We start from the raw sequence: 19,006 nt of genomic DNA, 5'->3' as shown, positions 1-19,006 counted from the left end.
GATGGAAGGCTGCAGATTGGGGATAAACTTCTGGCTGTAAGTAAAAACTTTTCTATTTACTGAATTTTGTAAATAACATTAGAAGAGTCATTTTACATTTATGCATACATTTATTAGGGAATCAATTTTTATTTTATTGAAATGTTGTATTTAAAGCTGCTGTCTATACATTTTTTTTGTGTTCAAGATTTACAAAAATTATATAATTAGAATGTAATAAGTGTAAATATAAGGGTTTATATTGGAATTTGTCCCTGCGTGACTCGACATAGACATAAACAGAGAGAAGTAGCTCCGGCTGCAATGTTCTTCCGCAAGACGCATGCAGTTCGGTTTATTAACTACTAGAGCGCAAAAAGTTACGGACTGCAGCTTACATTTTATTTCCACTTTATTTAATTAGATGTACAACCTATTAATTTAGAGCTTCTGCAATTGACCTTTAAGTGATAATCAATGTTAATGTATCACAACTTAAATTTTGTCATCATCAGGTAAACTGACCTTCGATTGTTCTTCTGTCAATTGAATAGTATTGTACCCTGGCTATATTAAATAATAAGGCATTCATGTTTTATGTCTTACTTTCCAAAAGTTTGGCATCAATAAGATTTTCTTATAATAAATATAAACTTTTATTCAGCAAAGATGCATTAAATTGATCAAAGGTGCTAAAGACTTTTACAATATATTCTATTTCAAATAAATGCTCTTTCGAACTTTCTATTCATCAATAAAAACAAAACATTTAGAAAAAAATGTGTCATGGTTTCCACAAAAATATTAAGCAGCCCAGCTGTTTTCAACATTGATATAATAAGTAATGTTTCTTAAGCACCTAATCAGTATAACGATTTCTGAAGGATCATGTGACACTGAAGACTGGAGTAATGATGCTGAACATTCAGCTTTGCCACCACAGGAATAAATTACTAGCCTGACGTCGTCATACTCAGATTCTAGTCAGAATATGAGTCTGATACTGCTCCATTGGGCTGTGATTATGAGGCATGTTTCAACCGAACCAGGAAAGAAAATGCCTCTGCACTCAATTGGATAGACCTACAACCAATCAGAGCAAAGGAGCGACGCATAGTTGTCAACAGAACTCAACTGCACGCATGCTGGAAGATGTAGAAGAAGAAGATGAGTGTAAACGATCTTTGCCGGTGTTGTAAAAAATTATTTAAGGATACACTGAGTACTTAGCAACACGATCATCATTTTTGAGAGAAATAGTAAAGGTGAATGCATACACGAACAAGTTCTCCGTTTAGGATTAGAACAAATTCAACCCAAGCGCTCTTTGGTGACGTGGATGACTACGTTACTGTTGATCATCTGTCCATCATCGTATAAAGCCCGCCCTGACAATTTCATTTGTCCGAACAACTCAGTTTCGAGCATAGTTCGTCCACAACGGATCAAGTCCAGACCGAACTTCCCGACCTCAAATGTTGTGGGTGGGGCTAAGTTCGGCTGCCATCCAGGCTAATAAATTACATTTATTAACCAGAAAACCGCTATTATAATTGTAATAATATTTTGCAAAGTTACTGTTTTTACTGTATTTTTGATCAAATAGATAAAGCCTTGGTGAGCATATAAGACCAATTTCAAAAAAATTAAAAGATCTTACTGACCGCACACTTTTATTGTGTGTGTTTGTGTGTTACAGGTAAATGCTGCTTGCCTTGAAGACGTCACTCATGAAGATGCCGTGACTGCCTTGAAAAACACCCCTGATGTTGTCTATTTAAAAGTGGCGAAACCTACTAGTGTCTTTATGAATGATAGTTACGTTCCTCCCGATGTCACCAGCTGTAAGTAAGCTTATCTTGAAACACTGTATTCTTGTAGCTTTTTTTTGGAAAAAGTCTATTACCTACATAGGAAATAACGGCATGGGTATGTTATCAATATGGTCAGAGAGTGAACAGGCTTGCCTTAAAGGCACTTTGCCTCAGTTCTGTGGTCTTTTGTTGGTGTCCCATGCTCACTTATGGCTTAAATCCCACCTCAAAGCCGCTATAGACAGCACTTTCTACTGATGGGGGCAGCAACTTGTGAGGACGGCCACTAAAATTGACTGTGCAAAGTGCTGAGTGATGACAGTCGATAATGTAGCACCTTGGTGATGTTCCAGAGGCAGGCCAGATCCCCCAGCATTAGATCCTGAGAAAGGAAGCTGTCATTAGGGCTTAAAGGCATGAAGGACAAAAGCACATTTAATCATGAAGTGCATCACGTGGCCAGCTCCCCCATCCAGCAAATCCAGCATCAGTATATGTAGAAATGAGTGCATGTCCATGTGCAAGTGTTGCAGAGGGAGTTTTAAAGGACATGTAGACAAAACTCGGTCTCGGTCATGTGAGTGCGCACAATGTGATTTTTTTTTTTCTCGGAAGGCGTAAACAGAACAATTTCATTAGCGATCCCATTTCATTTTATCTGTCAGCCAGTCAGGCACTGCGTAGGGCTTTGACACGTGAAGGACTGTTTGATGAGAATTAAATAAATGGGTTGTCGATGTCTGCAGTTAGTAATTGCCCAGTGCATACCCTTGACTTTATTACACTTTACATCTGACACAGTGAAATAAGGACACATCTTTTATAGTAAGGACATCAATTATGGAGACCTAAAAGGATTTTTTTTTTTTTTTTTTTTTTGTGCACAATGACATTTCTGTCACCCTCATGTCATTCCATTTACATTTATGCATGTGGCAGATGCTAATTGCACTCAAGATATGCATTTATCAGTTTATGGATTTATTGGAAATCAACTTAAGACCTTGCTAGCAGCATTCTCTAGTGTTTAAGCTACTAAAATGCCTATGCTGTTATTTTATGTTTGTCATTTTAATGTGTCCTCCTTACAGTTTAATTTCACAAGCAAGTAATGAGTAATATTAATTAACAATGTGTGCATAGGGGTTTGGTTACATTAGTGTTAGTTGCTTGCAATTATGCATGCTGCAGTAAGTATATGTAACGTAACAAGGACACATTATTGCCTTTTTTTATTATTATTTTTTGTGGAAAGCAACAGGGATTTTTGAAGAATATTTGCTGTTCCTTTTCATACAAGGACAGTTTATAGTGATCATAGTTCCATAGACCATAGTATGTATAAATTTTTTTTTTTGAAGTGTCTGAAGAAATACAATAGCTTTATTTGAGGAACAGCCTGAAATTGTAATTATTTTTATAATAATTAAATATTTAAAATTGTAATTCATTTAAATTATTCAATGCTCTCTTCACCAAAGCTCTGAAATATCGTATGCAAAAACAATGTGTTGGTGTATTGCTCAAGGTTTAAAGGGTTAGTATAAAATGAAATTTCTGTCATTAATTACTCAGCCTCATGTTGTTTCAAAAGTAAAGACATCGTTAAAATAGTCCGTGTGACTACAGTGGTTCAACCTTAATGTTTTGAAGCAACATGAATACTTTTTGTGCGCAAAATAAACAAAACAAAAATAAATAATGGGGGGGGGGGGTGGAGGGGGTGGAGTATGATATGGGGAAGGAGATTTAACAACTTTGTCTGTTCCTCACACAAAGCTATTGCACAGTATATCTTCACAAGAGTTTGAATACAGCGCATAAGTCACATGGGCTGCTTTTATGCGTTCTTTTGGTTCTTGATGTGATTTGTAACGTTCTATTTATCAAAGGTAAACAAAGATGCATTACGAAAATATTAAGTAGCACAACAGTTTTCAACATTGATAATAATACAAAATGTTTCATGAGCACTAAATCAGCATTTTAGAATGATTTCTGAAGGATCATGTGACACTGAGGACTGGAATAATGTTGTCTGCTGGAAAATTAGCTTTTCTATCACAGGAATACATTTTAAAATGGGTTATTTTAAATTAATATTTTACAGTAGTACTGTTTGTACTGTATTTTTTTGATCAAATAAATGCAGCCCTGGTAAGACTTTTTTTTTCCAAAAACATTTTTAAAATGTACCCCAAACTTGTGAATAGCAGTGTTTGTAAGAGAGGTCATGTACTAGGAAGGGAGTGATCAAATAAGATTTACAACATCCTTGCTAGACTTTTACACACGTCTAACACGAAAGTTTTTATCAGCAATCTTAAACTTTGGCAAGTCTGTACATGTATTTTTTTTTAAATCAGTACACTGCAAAAAAGGCTTTTCTTATTTTATATTTGTCTTGTTTCCAGTCCAAATATAAAAAAAATCTTCGCCCCACTTTATATTAAGTGGCCTTAACTACTATGTACTTACATCAAAAAATAAGTACAATGTACTTACTGTGTTCAAATTGTATTGCAAAACACCTTTGCTGATATTGAGGTGGGATACGGGTAGGGTTAGGGACAGGTGTGGTGGTAAGGGTAAGTTTAAGGGTAGGGTTAGGTGTAAGGGAAGTTTCAACTGTGTAATTACAAATGTAACTACAGAAATTAATTACAGATGTAATTACATGCAGGTATTTATTAAAATGTAAGTACAATGTAAAAACATGTATGTACACAATAAGTGCATTGTATCCAATGATTAATTATAATGTTAAGGCCACCTAATATAAAGTGGGTCCAAAATCTTAAATCAAGATGCTTTTACTAAATAAGTAAATGACATAAGATATTTTTTTTCTTGTTTTCTGGGGAAAAAAATCTAAATGAAGTGATTTTTGCTTAACGCAAGCTAAATTATCTTCCAATGGGGTAAGACAAATAACAGAAACAAGAAACAAGATTATTTCTGTCCCAAACAGAAACAAGAGTATTGTCTAAGAATTTTTAGATATTTGGTCTGGAAACAAGACAAAAATACTATATAAGAAAAGCATTTTTGCAGTTTACATATGACTGATGCAATCATATTGAGATTCTGGGGTACTGACCTCTTAGAACATTGCCAAATGACTTTTCATTATAACGCCAATAACATTTATATATTTGTGTTTTGAATTTTCAGCCTATTCCCAGCACATGGACAACCATATCAGCACCCAAAGCTATCTAAGTCAGCCATTAACCCCCGCCACCCCATCTCGGTACTCTCCTATCTCAAAAGGCATGCTGGGAGATGATGAGATCACAAGGTGAGCCTTTGCCCTCCCAATTTCTTTGTGTTCCTAAACATGGCATCCCTTTGCCATACTATAACATTTGATGGTTCAGAGGTCATCTGTGCAGTTCCTATTATTATATATAAGACTTCATCTTAAACTGTTACTATACAGCAGTCGTATCCTTTGATTTCACTCGCTCTCATTTTTTCATCACATCTTCAGCTGCTTTTTTGTTTTCTGATGCTTCTTTTCTCTATCATCCTCCTGAAACTCGGAAGATAATGCTATATACGTTTCATTACATGTAGCTTGGTGTGAAGACAGCTCCATCATTTTGGTATAGATACTGTATGATGTTCAAAGAGAATAGCATTTCTCTATACAAAAGATAAGCCACCCAAGGTTAATGGCATTTTTAGGACATACTTTATCTCTGCATAATGGTTCTGCCTTTATATACTACAAAACAGACTATATAAAACTCTACACTCACACACAACTACTCTACTACTTAGAGTTATGAGTTATTAGTTAGTATGTCCTCATTCTGCTGCCTTATGAAAGTAAGTCATATCAGGTTTTAGGGATTATTCCCTGTATTTCCTGTTACTGAGGTACAGTATAGTAGAATTCAAAATTCAATTAAACCAATATGTGTGTGTGTTGCTATAAAGTACCAGTCAAAAGTTTGCTTTCTGTAAGACTTTTTAAATGTTTTTGTTAGAAGTCTTTAATGCCCACCAAGATATTTATTTTGATTAAAAATACAGAATAATACATATATTGTGAAAAAATATTACAATGTAAAACCTAATATATTTTAAAGTTTTATTTAGGATGGCAAAGCTGAATATTCAGCAGCCATTACCCCAGTCTTCAGTGTCACATGATCCTTCAGAAATAATTCTAATATGCTGATTTTGATCTCAAGAAATATTTCATACTAAAAGTCCCATAAAAAGGTCTTTACCCATTACATAACTATCTCGTCATGTCCATCTCTGAAGGGTAAAAGCACTTTTCTCACTTTAACAAAGGGAATATCCCCAGTATAAAGAAAGTTTGAGTAGTTTTTTTTTTTATTAATGTAAAATAGTACTCTGCATGCTTATGTTATTCAGATACCCGATAAACTATTTTACAGCTTGGCATAACTAACAAAAGTATGTACATTATAAAAATGCCCATAGAGTTAAACAATTTTATTCCCTTTGCAGGTCTAGAAATCACATTTTTAAAAGTAGACTACCTCGTATATCCAGTCAGTGAGAACCCTGCATGGTTCTTCAAAGTATAAAAAAAAAAACAGTTGTTGAGGTGAAGCAAAATAAGAAATCTTGATTTTATAATTGTTTTTAACTTATTTTAATGCTTGTTTTCTCTTATTTTCAATCCTTTTGAGTCATCCTGAGACCCCCTTGTGGGCCCCGGGCCCATGGTTGAGAACCATTGATTGAGGGCATCACAAGGACACAAGCATTAGGGACATATGGCAGATCACTCACAGTATTTGTTGGACAGTTTTAAATGTCCTCTGGAGAGCTGTTGAAGATAACACTTCATTTAGGATAAAGCCTCTTTGCTGTGTCCTGTTGACTGTTGTTTCTCATTCATCTGATTTGTTTGCTCATTTCGTAATAGTTGTCCTCAGTGCGAGCGGTATTACGAGAGCCGGCTCATGCTGTGCAGATGATCTTGGCCAGACCACCATATATTTTGTCCAGTAGAGAACAGTAGATGCTTATCAAGGACACACACATTCTGACTGGTGTGCTTTACCATATTTAATCCCTTTTAATCATGGGGATTTATTTCCCATTGGATGAATTCACCAAATACGTCATATTGATATTAAAAACAAACGGTCTCTTGCGTCATAAGCTGGCGTCATGATATGACCAACCAATCTGTGAAGTCAACTTTGGCAAATCTGATAAGCTTTGAATTAAGACTTAGGCCTAATTCTACAGGATGGGTATAAAAATACTCTGTTTTATTACTGAAATTGATGTAAATGTCACTTCACGCGTCTGAACCTTTGTTATTAAAGAGTTTTAACGGTTAAAAGACGTGTCTGTAGCCATGTTGAGTGAGGTTTTGTTTTGAAAACGAATGCTACAGAAAATGCTACGGATCCAGATTTGAGGCTGTGCTGCCATCTACAGACTCCTAGATGTATGCTTCCCAAATATGCTGTCATTGCCAAATTAATATTTAGTTAATTTCTGCTCCACTGGCACCAAAAATACTGCTGAACACTCCTATAATGTCAGGCTCCCTGTTTGGCTGATCAGGATGATCAAATGTTTTGAAAGTGCCACAGTGTTTACACTTTTCAGGAAATCGTCATACAAATGGCATAATTATAGTTATAAATAAATAATTTCGCACATCACTTTTACGTACATTTGTAACTGCTGAAAAAGGTAAAATAAAAATGTGATGCACCTATGCAAATTGTAAGAGCATGTATCTCTCTTGTGTAGTTCATATTATGCTCACTAGAGGGAGATGTGGTCAAATGTATTTTATTTTTTATTTTTATTAATGTAGCTATATATACATTATTGTCTTCATATTGAATCTTGCATTTATATTTTATTTTATTTCAGCTTTATTTCAATTACAGACATTTAAAAAAAAAATACATTTAGTACACCCGCTCCCCCCTTCTTTATTGTGTTTGTGTGTATGTCTGTCACCTTTGTAAGTCAACCAATATTTTTTTGTAAGCATGCTTTCCTGAACCTCTCACTGAAACTAACTAATAAATGCCGGTTTTATTTTTTAGGGAGCCTAGGAAAATAGTCCTGCATAGGGGCACCACAGGACTAGGCTTCAACATTGTAGGAGGAGAGGATGGAGAGGGAATCTTCATCTCCTTCATATTAGCAGGAGGGCCTGCAGACCTCTGTGGAGAACTGAGGAAAGGAGACCGTATCATTTCTGTAAGATCTTCGCATTATCAGCAGTAGCTGCTCATTGTCAATCATACTGAAATATTTTATTCATTGTAATTTCATGCTTTAGCATTATAAACACAACCATTTCAGTGAAACATTGATTTGAATAAGTGAATTTCCGACTGTCTTTGTATTTGGTATATCCCTATTTTTAATCACAACAGCACTCAAGCTGCATACACTTTACAAGAATAGTTTTCCAGGTTTACAGTAGATTTGCATTTTCAGGCTATTGGACCCCACTGGTTGTGTTTGGCATCAGTGTTTATTTTTGATACACATCTTTAATATTGTATGTGTGTTGCAGGTAAATGGGGTGGACCTCCGCAGTGCAACGCATGAACAGGCGGCTGCAGCACTGAAGAATGCTGGACAGACTGTCACCATCGTAGCTCAGTACAGACCTGAAGGTGGGTCGGCACTTCCTCTCCAAATATTTCAGACATTATAGTTTCAAACTTAGCAGCATGTTTCAACGCTTTCAATAGCTTTCTTAAAGGGATAGTTCACCCAAAGATAATTTACTCACCCTCAATTTGTTCCAAACCTATGAGTTTCTTCTGTTAAACGCAAAAAGATATTTTGAGGAATATGGGTAACCAAACAGTTGTGGGGCACCATTGACTACGAAAGTAAATAGTGACCATCAACTGTTCGGTTACAAACATTCTTCAAAATATCTTCCTTTCTGTTCAGCAGAAGAAAGAAATTCAAACAGGTTTGGACCAACTTCAGGGTGAGTAAACAATGACAGAATTTTCCGTTTTGGGTGAACTATCCCTTTAAGCTTTCCATGTGACTTGATTTTATTCAGAACTGGAATACTGGGCCATTACTTGACTAATATGACAACTTCAATTTTTTTCTTTATTTCAACTGATTATATAAGAGTCTGTTGTGTTTCATTACACTACCACTAAATGTGCACTTGATTCAATTATAAACCTCAAATAACTTTCTTTTATACATATTCAATTCCTCACTCTGCCTCAGAATGGTGTTTCCCCAGATCTCCCTTCTTGGTTTTCCTATTTGCAGATTTTAGAATCAAATTTTTAATTGCTGAGTGTTTAGTTGAAGATCTTGATTAGATGCAGCATGGCCTGAATACTACAAATGCTTATTTGTTCACAACTGGGCACAACAGAAAGCCATTTCATGCATGGTGAACTGTGATAATGGGAAGAGAGTCAAGTGGCAGTGACACTGTGGATTTGATAGAAAACCTGTCATTTTTGTTGGGCGGAGTATGACCTTGATAACCTGTCAAATACTGCTCCCATGAAGTAATCTTAGTTGTGAAAACTGGTGTCTACTGAATCCTCAAATTAATTGTTGTTCTTTAAACCCAGCTGTGCTTTGTATTTAAAGTCAACATTAAATGCGATTGCGATCTGTCATGTGATGAAACAGATTATAAATCGTAAATGTATTGGATGGTGAAAATTGTCTTCATTTAGCTTGTTCTTTATTTAGTTTTAATAGTATAGTTTTAGTAAGTTTTAGTTTATTTTAATGATCCAAAAAATACACTACTATTCGCCTACTGCACCTACGAAGCCCCTAAAGGGACACAGTGAAAGAAAAAAAATATGAGATGGGAGGAAAATGTGTCAATGCTTTTGCATTCACTCCACTGATCTATATAAATGCATTGCTCATTGCGTTCTAAACTGCCAGCAGGCGCTAAAGCCACTGGAGATGTCAGATGGCATCATTGACAGCCCAAACATTGACCTACAATTACCTGATTTGCAGCGTAGCAGTCGCACATGAATAGTTTTTAAGATATATTGGAGATCTTGGAAAACATTGAAAAGCCACAGGAAGCTCAAATTCATTTTTTTTTTCTGTTTGCTTATGAATGAAGTGTTATTTGTATATATTGCTGAGCTGATTATTCACTTAACCGTTTAGTGATAGTTTTATCTGCTGATACATCGGTGCATCTCTAATAATTACATAACCCCAGTGAATAACTGTACATGACGAATTCAGTTGTATGCGCATACCTTACAAAGCCTACATCTGAAATCTGAATGATTTCAGAAGAATCATTGTGGCATTTGTAATATAAATGCTGAGGTGTCTCCTCTGTCAGCTGATATGATATTAGCTATTCTAATGAAGATGAATAAACTTGTAATAAGCAGGGGAAATTCTTAACTTTAAACAAATAACCATTTAAATGTTTAGGACATTTGCGTTGTAAGAATGCACAAGGAGACTTCCGATATGAAAACGTGAACTCGCGTTAGGTAATGTTTTCTCATTAAAATCAGATGATTTCCTTTTAATTCAGTAGAATGTGAGAGAATACCAATGTGGCGGTGCAGTGGCTTTCCAGTAGATTAGTGGTTCACTCGCAAAATGTTTGCGAACGCAAAGTTTCTTGGGGGAACGCAAACGTTTTTGCAAATGAATACAGTTTGTCGGAGGAATGCAAACATTTTGCGACAAATGCAGTTTCTGGGGGAAATGCAAAACAATTGGAAAATAATGCCAAAACATTCTCCACCACCATGTCCCTTTAGGGGGGCTAAGTACTGCACCAAATACACTACTCCTCAAAACTTTGGGGTTAGTAAGGTATTTTTTTATGCAAACTAAGGCTGTATTTTTTTAATCGGAATAAAGTGTAAACAGTAATATTGTGAAATATTTCAATTTAAAATAAAATGTTCCATTTAAATACACTTTATTTAATACATTTTAACTAATTAATGTTTCCTTGTTGAATAAAACTATTAATATCTTGGAAACCCCCCCACCCCCACCCAAAGTTTTGAAATAAAGTCAATTATAATGTAAGTGATCATGTGCCCAGTTCGCTGTATGGTGTTGTGGTCGTGACTCAGAGCAGCTTGGCTTCTTCACCCTGAGGTTCAGTTCTGCCCATTCCTTCCTTCGCCTCGGCAGATCTGGCTGCAGTGTTTATTAAAATACCAATGGGGTGGTGATGACCCTAAGAGCTTTGGCTGGAGATAGTTTGAGAGGGTCTAAATTAAGCTTCCAAACAGGTCTGTGTGTGTATGTGTGATCCAAGCTTCTTTCACACCCCTAGTGAGCATATGTGCATTTATGTAGCATCATCTCTGTTTGGTGAAAGCTGTCGTCTTAGCATGGCTCCTGAGCCTGGCTTCCTGTCCCCGTCACACTCCTCCGTTCATGGCCAGCACAGAGCAGCTCTGCCCTTCAGATTGGATTTTACTAGCAGAACGTTTCAATTCGTAATAAATAGATTTTTAGGCTATTAGTGACAATATTTTTCACATTTCTTTTATGCTTTTGTTTAAATTCATAAAAAATACTTTACAATTGAATTAATATTTATTTTTTGCATTACTTGAATTATGTTGGCTTAACAGTGTGCTGAAACATGGTACAAACAAGCTAGCAACATTATCAAGTGCTAAAACACGTTAGCAACATGCTACAATGTGATAGCATTGTTAAAACATGCTAGAAATATGTTAAAATAAGCTAGAAAGATGACAGTGACATGTTGAAGTAGGCGCTAATACAAGCTAGCAACAAGTTAAGACATGCTAGAATGATGCTAGTAACATACTTAAATGCTAGAAATGCTTAAGTGTATTAACATGTTAGAAATATGCTAAAACATGCTGGAAACTTGTTTTATTACCACAAATGTGTGTAAAACATTTAATTTCTTAATTCTTCCTTTTGTATTTGATTTGAAATAGGCCTACTACCTGGGCTTTTTTTTTTTTTTTTTTTTTACAGATTTTGTGAGATTTACCCAAATGTTTGTTTAAAAATTGTCCATTGCGTAGTCTGATCATCTCCCCTTGATAGCTGTTGATGAGTCAGTGTTGCTTTCCATGCAAAATCCGCACACCTACTGTCATCTTGTGATGGCATTGTTAAATGCTAAAAATGTTAAAATCAGCTAGGAAGATGGCAGTGACATGTTGAAATATGAGCTAATACAAGCTAGAAACAAGTTAAAAATGCTAGAAATATGCTAGTAACATCCTTATATGCTAGAAACATGTTAACAGCGTGATAAAACATGTTAGCAATATGCTAAAACATGCTAGAAACTTGTTTTATTACCACGTGTGTGTGTTTGTGTGTGTGTTTGCATATATATTTATAACTTTTCATTTCTTAATTCTTGACAGATAGATTTTGAGAGATTTACCCAAATGTTTGTTTAAAATGTTCCATTGCATAGTCTGTCATCTCCCCTTGATAGCTGATGATGATTCAGTGTTGCTTTCCATACAAAATTCGCACACCTACTGTCATCTTGTGTTACAACACGGGTGTCAGTTTGCAAGGTGCTGCTTTGAGTTCAAATATAGATGTGGAAGGTTTCAATAATGCATTGTAATGCTGATATACTGTAATTGTATTTTATTAACACATTTGATCACAATTGATATTGAATTCATATTTCATTTTTGCATTACATTAATTAAATTGGCCTCTACAGTGTGTTAAAACATGGTACAAACAAGCTAGCAACATGATATAAACCCTAATTAAGTGCTAAAACACGTTAGCAACATACTATAACGCGATGGCATTGTTAAATGCTAAACATTTTAAAATAAGCTAAAAAGATGGCAGTGACATGTTGAAATATGTGCTAATACAAGCTAGCAACAAGTTAAAAAAATGCTAGAAAGATGCTAGAAACATGTTAACAGCAGCATATTAAAACATGTTAGCAATATGCTAAAACATGCTAGAAACCTGTGTTATTACCTCGTGTGTGTGTGTGTGTGTGTGTGTGTGTGTTTTTGTATGCATATATATATATATATATATATATATATATATATATATATATATATATATATATATATATATATATATATATATATATATATATATATATATATATATATATATATACTTTTCATTTCTTAATTCTTGACAGATTGACAGATTTTGTAAGATTTACCTAATGTTTGTTTAAAATTTTCCATTGCGTAGTCTCATCTCCCCTTGATAGCTGTTGATGATTCAGTGTTGCTTTCCATACAAAATTGCACACCTACTGTCATCTTGTGTTACAACACGGGTGTCAGTTTGCAAGGTGCTGCTTTTGAGTTCAAATATAGATGTGGAAGGTTTCAATAATGCATTATAATGTTGACACATTGTAATTGTATTTTATTTCCACATTTGATTAAAACTGATATTAAGAAATCATTTGAAACCCATTTTTGGGGCATTTGTGACCAGCCACTGCATTGTAGTGAAGATATTGCATTGGACGTTACATGTTTATAGCTGTGACAGAGAGATGACTGACCTCCAAGTGAATCTGTTTGTTATCCAAGCAAGACATCTCATCAACATGCTTTTCTGCCCAGTATTCAATCAGCAAGCTGGAGATCGGTCATGCCCAATGAGGCGGCCACAGGTGCGAGCAGGGTTCAGGCAGCTCCCTGTGGGGAGAATGAGCTGAGATTTAGATCCAACTCCCTCTGCTCTCCATATGCAGTGTGTGACAACATGCATAATAAAGCATCGGAAAGCACAGACGCAGCACTCGCTTTGACCAATGGCTGCTGAGGGAGGACCTTGTAAACTCTCCAGGGCTTCTCATAGTGAATTTGTCTATGCTGCGTGGTGTTTTTCATTAAGTGCGATAACCAGATGCTTTATATATCTAACTAACGAACAGATGTTGTGGTGTAATGATTTAACTGAGCTGCGGTCATTCCAGAGCCTCCATCTTGTGGCATGAGAAACAAATGCCATTAAACAGACACTGATGGTGGTGTTTGGATAGGAAATGAAACCCCTCAGGGCCAGACTGCTTTGATCAGAGGGATTTAACGGCTCTGAGGATCTGTGCTGGAGCTTAAAGACATCAGTGTCTGACACACACACAGCTGGGCTAAGCACAAGTCCCGCTTCAGTGACATGCCCTCCAGTTATTTACAGAATTAAAGAGAAATTGACTTTCACTATACCTCAGCTGAATCAAATGCATTGTACTTTTTAATAGGACCGTACAGTCAGTGAAAACAGTGCTTGACTAGGATATTTACAATCAGTTATATAAGAAGGTGCGATCAAATAATGCTTCAGTGTCGGCATGTCTTCTTATTATAAGCAATTATTAGGCTTGCCGCCCCATTGCAAAATAAAATGTGACCAACCTCCGATAACAGCTGTCAAATATCACCACCATCCATTTGTCATTAATAATTGCCATGGTTTATTTCTGTGATACTGCCTTTCTGGTTAATCAATGTTTTACACAAGTTTATGATGCAATAGTCTAAATGTTTCGCCCAGACCATGGAAAATCCTAGAGTTGCTTATTTAAGCATATTTTGGGCTTGTTTTGTCAAACCAGGTTGCTTGCTTTTCTTGCAAGATCTGGCAACACTGTAACACTTAGATGGCATGTATAGCAGCAAGCGCTGAGGTTTTACTGTGCTCGTGTCAAAAATGAGTTAAGCTTCTTTTAATGCCTTAAGGAGATGACTAAAGTATCAGTCAATGTTATGTATAAACTGAGAGTGCTTTAGCCACATACATTAGCACCGCACACAGACTTCAACGATAAACTCAGGCAGATTAACGAAGACTAAATCCTTTCTCGCACCTTGTTAATATTCACATATTCATGAGATCACAGCTGTCTAACTTTGATTTGATGATGCAGACATTTTGTGACTGCAAATGTTTTTTTTCTTCCCTATTCTGTCTACAAAGCACTATTGAAGTGATTAGTGGCCAACACATTTTTTATTTTCAGATTTATTCAAGCAGAAGGTCACACCACTTTGGTGCTTTTGAGAATCAGCGGCAGTAGTTTGCTGATACTCTTCATTAAGGATGCACAATATCTGTACATTATCGGTTACCGGCAGTTGGATGTTGGAAATGTATTTCTATATGTTCGTTTTCCTAATTTTTTTACATTCACATTATCTTTGCCGTCATCTAACACTCACTTAAAATTAATCTTATGAACACTAATAATTTAATAGCACTGTTAAATGTAATCTTTTCTTAGCAATTCTCCAAATGAATATCCGTTTTTCTACATTAGTTCACTTGAAGTACTTTAATATTGTCCATTTGTTGATTAATAGGCATAACATGAAAATAATTACTGGAGCTAACTTGTCCTGTTCAATTTTTCCTATGGACATGAATGATACCCAAATCGTGCATTAATTTAGCTTTGACTTTTGTGCCATAATGCCATTTCTAAATATAAAAGCTCATAATGATTATTCATCCAACTTTCATTCTTTTGAAACGTGACTCAAAACATATTATTTCCTCTCTCTCTGCCTGCCTCCTTTTCAAGCTTTATGAAAGCCCCTTAATTGTTTTGTTTGACACAGAATTGGTGACGATAACACTCTGAATTCTTGATAACACGAAAGCCTTTCAGTGTTCTATGGCAGCACATGCATCATTACTCCCATTAAACTAATCATTCAAAACCAATGTAATCCTGGGAGAAATAGCATTTTGTTTCCTGTCGTTTCATCTGCGTGGACTCAGTGAGCAGTCATGAAAGTTCTCCAGTCTTCATTATGAATGACTTTGAGCTTCTGCTGTACCTAATTATAAACTTTTGTTCATCACCAGAGACTTGCACACATCCATTATATCTCATTGTCTTATGTTTATCTACCAAGGGAAGATGTGAATGCAGAGAGAATACATGACAGTGAGATCATTTATTGAAGATAATTTAATGTTTTATAGTACTTATGAAATATCCATATTGTCTCATCGGATACAGTTCTTAAAGGCATAGGTACTGTATCTCCAACAATACAGTAACATGTGTATGTATATTAGATATAAATGCTCATGCAGAGGATATTTATTGTATTTTACCTACTTTTACTTTTCTTGTACTTTTTATTTTTCTTGTTTTGGTCATCCATATTGTGTGTGTGTGTGTGTGTGTGTGTGTGTGTGTGTGTGTGTGTGTGTGTGTGTGTGTGTGTGTGTGTGTGTGTGTGTGTGTGTGTGTGTGTGTGTGTGTGTGTGTGTGTGTGTGTGTGTGTGTGTGTGTGTGTGTGTGTGTGTGTGTGTGTGTGTGTGTGTGTGTGTGTGTGTGTGTGTGTGTGTGTGTGTGTGTGTGTGTGTGTGTGTGTGTGTGTGTGTGTGTGTGTGTGTGTGTGTGTGTGTGTGTTAACCTCAGAAGTTTAGATGATAAGATCTTTTTTATTTGATCTCAATTACATGAGCGTACTTCTTTGGTTTAAGCTTTTTCTATTCTTTTCTTTTTTTTCATGTACCCAAGAATATGTAGTTGTAAACATAAACACTGGCCATTTATTATGAAATATTCCAGGTCTTTCTTAATTTTTTCCTCTCTAATCATTACACAAAACATGTTTTTCCTCTGTCCCCAATGTCACTTTTCCATCCTGTTTAGTTTTTACATTCAAAAAACATCATTACGAAAAAGTAATAGGCTATTTTCTACCCTGGTTTTGAGCCTCTCTCATGGAACGCTCAGTTTTTATGCCGCACTGAAGACTTGGAAGTAAACGCCCACTGCTATGATTGGATAAGCTTTGCTTATTATAATGAGCTTCTGCTCCCCTGTGAGTACACGTGAGGGATTGTTTTGAAAGCGTATGGGAAACGGCAACTGGAATTATTCGTCCCACAGGACTAGCTAAATGTCTTTATCAAACAAACACAATGATTTATCTCTCATCCACCCGCAATTAATTGGAATGTAATTTTTTGCATTACTTGGCCTGCCCGATCGGTGGATATAACCGCGAACCGTGCATCACTAACACACACACACACACACACACACACACACACACACACACACACACACACACACACACACACACACACACACACACACGTCAAGTCAAGAGAGTGAACAACGCACATCAAGAACAGAATGTTATTTCACTTTTTAAGCCCGTCGCCAGGCCGGTGTTTTGGTAGCCCGTCTGGAAAACACATAGCCCCGGGACGTCGGGCTTTGCTAGCCCTGTGACAGCGTGCTTAGTTATGTTCAGTTAGACACGTACACATAATCAATAGATATCAAACGATCTGTAACAATGCAATACTGTCACATATAAATAAAAAAAAACATTTTTTACTCACACTTCCTGGAACAACGCGCTGAAAACGGCAACTAAACCCAATGAATTCACTACGATTTATTAAAATAGTGTTCTCATTAATATTATGTAATATGACTGTCCCAATGATAATTATGAGTCGTGCATTGCTGTTTGAGCGCTGCTGTTTGAGCCTTGAAGCTGAAGCGCTGAATGAACAATGGCAAACTGAAGCACTTTGCTAGTGCGCTATTTAACTCAAAGAAATGCATCTTATATTTGATTAATCAGATGTATACAAAAAAAACATATTACAAATGATATCTGTTCAAAAAAATGCAAATGCACAAGTGAACTTGAACGGAGTCAGAATGCGTGACTCATGTTGTGCACACGCTCTTCCTGGAGCAACGCGATGAAACACGGCAAATAAACCCAATATTTTATACTGAAGTCCACGGGGCACCTGAGCGAGACCAGAATAGGAGAGATATTATCACCCTTTTTAGCACTCACAAGCAGCCTGTAAGCGTGAAATAATGGTCTGACAGAACCCCACATATAGAACATTTCAGTAATCAAAATGAGACAAGATGAAGGCATTAATGACCTTCTCTCAATCTTTTATCAACATAATTGGTTTTAAACGGGCAAGAGACCTGATCTGGAAAAAACAACTCTTAAACACAGAATTGATCTGTTTGTCTAATTGCCGTTCTGGATCAAACGCAACTCCCACAATTGCTTATTTGGTCATGGCAATATAGGCTGACCATGGACCTAAATAAGTATCTGAGCATCCTCTGACAGGCCCGGAGATCATAATCAGCTTCAGCTGAACCAGATTGTGAGCCATTCGGCTCTTAACCTCATCCAGACATGCCAAAAGTGAGTTAGAGAAAAATTCTCTCCCAAAACAAGTAAAATTTACTTCAAAATTTTCTTCAAGTTTTTCCATGCACATTTTTTAAAGTAAATTTCGCATATGGAATTAAGTAAACTCAACTTAACTAAGTTAAGTAAAATTAACAAAGAAAATAATTAATTTTAACTTGGCCAGTAAAAGGTTGAGTATTTTCTACTTATTTCTACACAGAATCATTTTTATCAGTGTATCGTCGGCATAAAAATGGCAGGACATGCCATATAAAAAAAAAAAAATCTGGCCTAGAGGCAGCATACTGTACACAAAGAAAACAAAATAGGACCAATAACAGATCCCTGGGGGACCCCACCGGTAATAGAAAATGATCTGTTCACAAGATAAGAAATTAACCCACTTTAAGACAACCACATTAGATAAACGCTTCATGAGAATCACATGGTCTATTGTATCAAATGCTGCACTAGTCCAATAAAATAAGGGATGCCAATTTATTTGGATCTCTGATTTATACGTACAGGGCTCCAGACTGCGCCTAAAACGGTCGCATTTGCGACTAAAAATATTAATTTGCGAGTGATATTTTTGCAGAGATCGCCACTGGCGACCGTACAAATTTACATGATTATCAAATTTGCATGTTATGTGCGTGTTCTGTGAAGAGTACCCTATCACATCATTTGTTGTGTTGACATAGTAAAATGAGACGCTACACGTGAAAGTTTCACTGTGATAGAGCGCCAAATGTGATTGTGAACGGGTAAAGCGAGACCCACCCAAAAAAGCAGGCTCCAGCAGCTGTGCCAGCACACCCGTGAGAGAGGACAGAGACACAGAGGATCTTTCCATGTCAGTCAATGCGCTCCGTGTTGATGTAGAAAGTCATTTCAAAACTTCTTGGATTCAAGAATTTTCATGGCTAAGGTATGATCGCGAGTCACAGAAAATGTTTTGTGACTTTTGTTCAAGAGTGGGTAAAGAAATAGCGGGGGAAACGGACTTCATTACAGGAACCAACCATTTCAAAAAAGAGACTG

At 36.2% G+C, this 19,006-nt stretch overlaps 1 protein-coding gene across 3 annotated transcripts in view; it reads left to right on the top strand.

The window, feature by feature from the left end:
* The first annotated feature begins 6 nt into the window (after positions 1 to 6).
* dlg1a (discs large MAGUK scaffold protein 1a) overlaps positions 7 to 19,006 on the top strand; it is a 48,443-nt gene continuing 29,443 nt past the window's right edge. For all 3 annotated transcript variants that reach the window (XM_079841439.1, XM_079841438.1, XM_079841437.1), the window contains exons 1-5: positions 7 to 36; positions 1,679 to 1,823; positions 4,968 to 5,094; positions 7,856 to 8,012; positions 8,335 to 8,437. In XM_079841439.1, coding sequence (XP_079697565.1) covers positions 1,787 to 1,823; positions 4,968 to 5,094; positions 7,856 to 8,012; positions 8,335 to 8,437 — 424 coding nt within the window. In that variant the 5' untranslated portion in view covers positions 7 to 36; positions 1,679 to 1,786. The remainder of the gene's footprint in view (positions 37 to 1,678; positions 1,824 to 4,967; positions 5,095 to 7,855; positions 8,013 to 8,334; positions 8,438 to 19,006) is intronic.

This window comes from Gobio gobio (genome assembly GCF_949357685.1).
Source record: "Gobio gobio genome assembly, chromosome: 17".
Lineage (NCBI taxonomy): Eukaryota > Metazoa > Chordata > Actinopteri > Cypriniformes > Gobionidae > Gobio > Gobio gobio.
This window is presented reverse-complemented; position numbering and strand designations above follow the sequence as displayed.